A 2008-nucleotide genomic window follows, 5' to 3' on the forward strand; every position below is an offset into this window, starting at 1 on the left:
TGATAGATTGGACAACTAAACAAAGAAGGTTCGGACACCACAAAAGGAGGGACTACACACGGGTCCTAAAAAGGGAATGCATTGGAAAGTGTTTCCATGCAACATTGAAAAAATGGGACCCCTAAAAGACCGAGCAATCTCCATCAATAAGTGATGATCCTTGTCCTTTATCCATGCATAACCCCAACCGTCCATCAAGTAACTACTCCATCAATCCATACCCTCCATTATCTCACAACTTATGGAGAGTGTTCCTTTCGATGAGAAGAGATTCAAAACTGCCTTTCATGAGCGTGAATTTGAACGGATAAGGGCCAGAAAGATATTTCCAGAGTTAATATTCCAAATCAATGCAAATGAATCAGCACAGATTCGGGAGAAAATCGAACAGAGGGGGTGGCAATTGCTCACAAGTCCAGAGGGGAAGATCAATAGAAACCTCATCAAAGAATTCTATGCAAATGTAGTTAGAGAAGACAAGACCAAGGCCCCAACCTTCAAAAGCTACGTGAGAGGAAAGGAGGTGGACTCCAGCCCAAATGCCATAACAAGAGCTCTTCACCTGAAATCACCTCATTTTGATGAGGCCAGCTATCAGGAAAGGATAAGTAAAAGCCCTGACAAAAAGGATAAGTAGAAGCCCTGATAATGATGAGCTCTCAGAGATAGTGTTAGACATCTGTGTTATAGCAGCTGATTGGGAGAGGTACGCAGATGGGAGGCCCAAGTTCATCAAGAGGGGAAACCTTAGCCCTGAAGCCAATGGGTGGTTTGAACTTGTAAGGAGGTCCATCCTACCAACTGTAAATAATTCAGAAGTTAACATCAATCGAGCTACTATGGTGCATTGCTTGGTACATGGTGGGGAAATCAATGTGCATGAACTCATCGCCGAGGGGATTCAAGATTCAGCTGAGAAGGTTGATTCAGGTGCCAGGCTTTGGTACCCCAGCACCATTCTCCACCTGTGCAACAAGGCAAGGGTGGTATTTGAGGACAGCAATCCAAACTAGGTTAACCCAGGGAGGCCAGTTACACTCGAGCGATTGGTCTATACCACACCTGCTCAGCAACAAAGAAGGCCACATATAGGAAAGCAAAAAGCCAAGGAAGGAACTCATCAAGAGGAATATCATCAAGAAGAATATCAACAAGAAGAGCATCATGACCCAGCCAACCTAAATATGACTCACCTTCTAAGAGCCATTGAGGATTTGGGAATGAGACAAATGGAGGGACAAGAGCAAATACTTCACATTCAGTCCAACTGGATGAGACAACAAGAAGAGTGGCAGAAGCAACACATGGAGCAGCAACAGGAGCAATACTCCCAACTCACTCAAGCCATCCACCAAGTTACTGAGAGGCAAGAGCGTCAAGATAAACACCTTCAAGAACTCAACCAGCGGCAACTAGCTCAAATGAAATCATTCAATGAGTTCAATGTGCTGAATGAAGGAAGGCAGTTACATAGGGAGGAGTTCAACGTAAACACTCAGGCCAGGTTGAACTACATGTCCAGCAATATGCATCATCTACATTATGCCATTCCCACATATGATGAGGTCCAAAAAGAGTTTGTTGAACAAGAAGAAAGGAAGGTGAAATAGCAGAAGGACACACTAAAGAAGAAGATGGAAGATGCTGGCTTCTGGAAGAAACTGCTTGGGAAAGGCAATGGAAGTGGGAGCACAACCACTCAAGAAAAACACCAAGAGGATAAGCAAGGAAAAGAGCATGGATGGCCACAAGAGTAAAAGGTGGTGGAGTTCCTTCTTTACTCCATTTTTTTCTATGCTTTAAATAAGGAAGATCTTGTATGGAATAGAACACGCTTCCATGTTAGTTTGAACCTTTTCAATTCTGCATTTTAAGTTTTATTGCTTAGGTCTATGATTTCTGGTTTAAGTGTTACTGCATCATACCATTACTTATTGTATGCTTGTCTTTTAAATCAAATGAAAAAGAGAATGGTTGTGTTTTAAATAGACCAGAGTGGAGTTCATAA

General features: G+C 42.7%; 1 protein-coding gene across 1 annotated transcript; it reads left to right on the forward strand.

Annotated features, from left to right (window-relative positions):
• Positions 1-1184: 1184 nt before the first annotated feature.
• On the forward strand, positions 1185-1610 carry LOC107469746 (uncharacterized). The gene has a single exon (XM_016089125.1). The coding sequence runs from the start codon at positions 1185-1187 to the stop codon at positions 1608-1610; it is 426 nt and encodes a 141-aa protein (XP_015944611.1).
• The last annotated feature ends 398 nt before the right edge of the window (positions 1611-2008 follow it).

The sequence above is a fragment of the Arachis duranensis genome, chromosome 10, assembly GCF_000817695.3.
Source record: "Arachis duranensis cultivar V14167 chromosome 10, aradu.V14167.gnm2.J7QH, whole genome shotgun sequence".
Taxonomy (NCBI): domain Eukaryota; kingdom Viridiplantae; phylum Streptophyta; class Magnoliopsida; order Fabales; family Fabaceae; genus Arachis; species Arachis duranensis.

What these genes read in the sequence shown, in the direction of transcription:
- LOC107469746 (XM_016089125.1), top strand. Translation starts at nt 1,185, where the DNA reads ATGACTCACCTTCTAAGAGCCATTGAGGATTTGGGAATGAGACAAATG.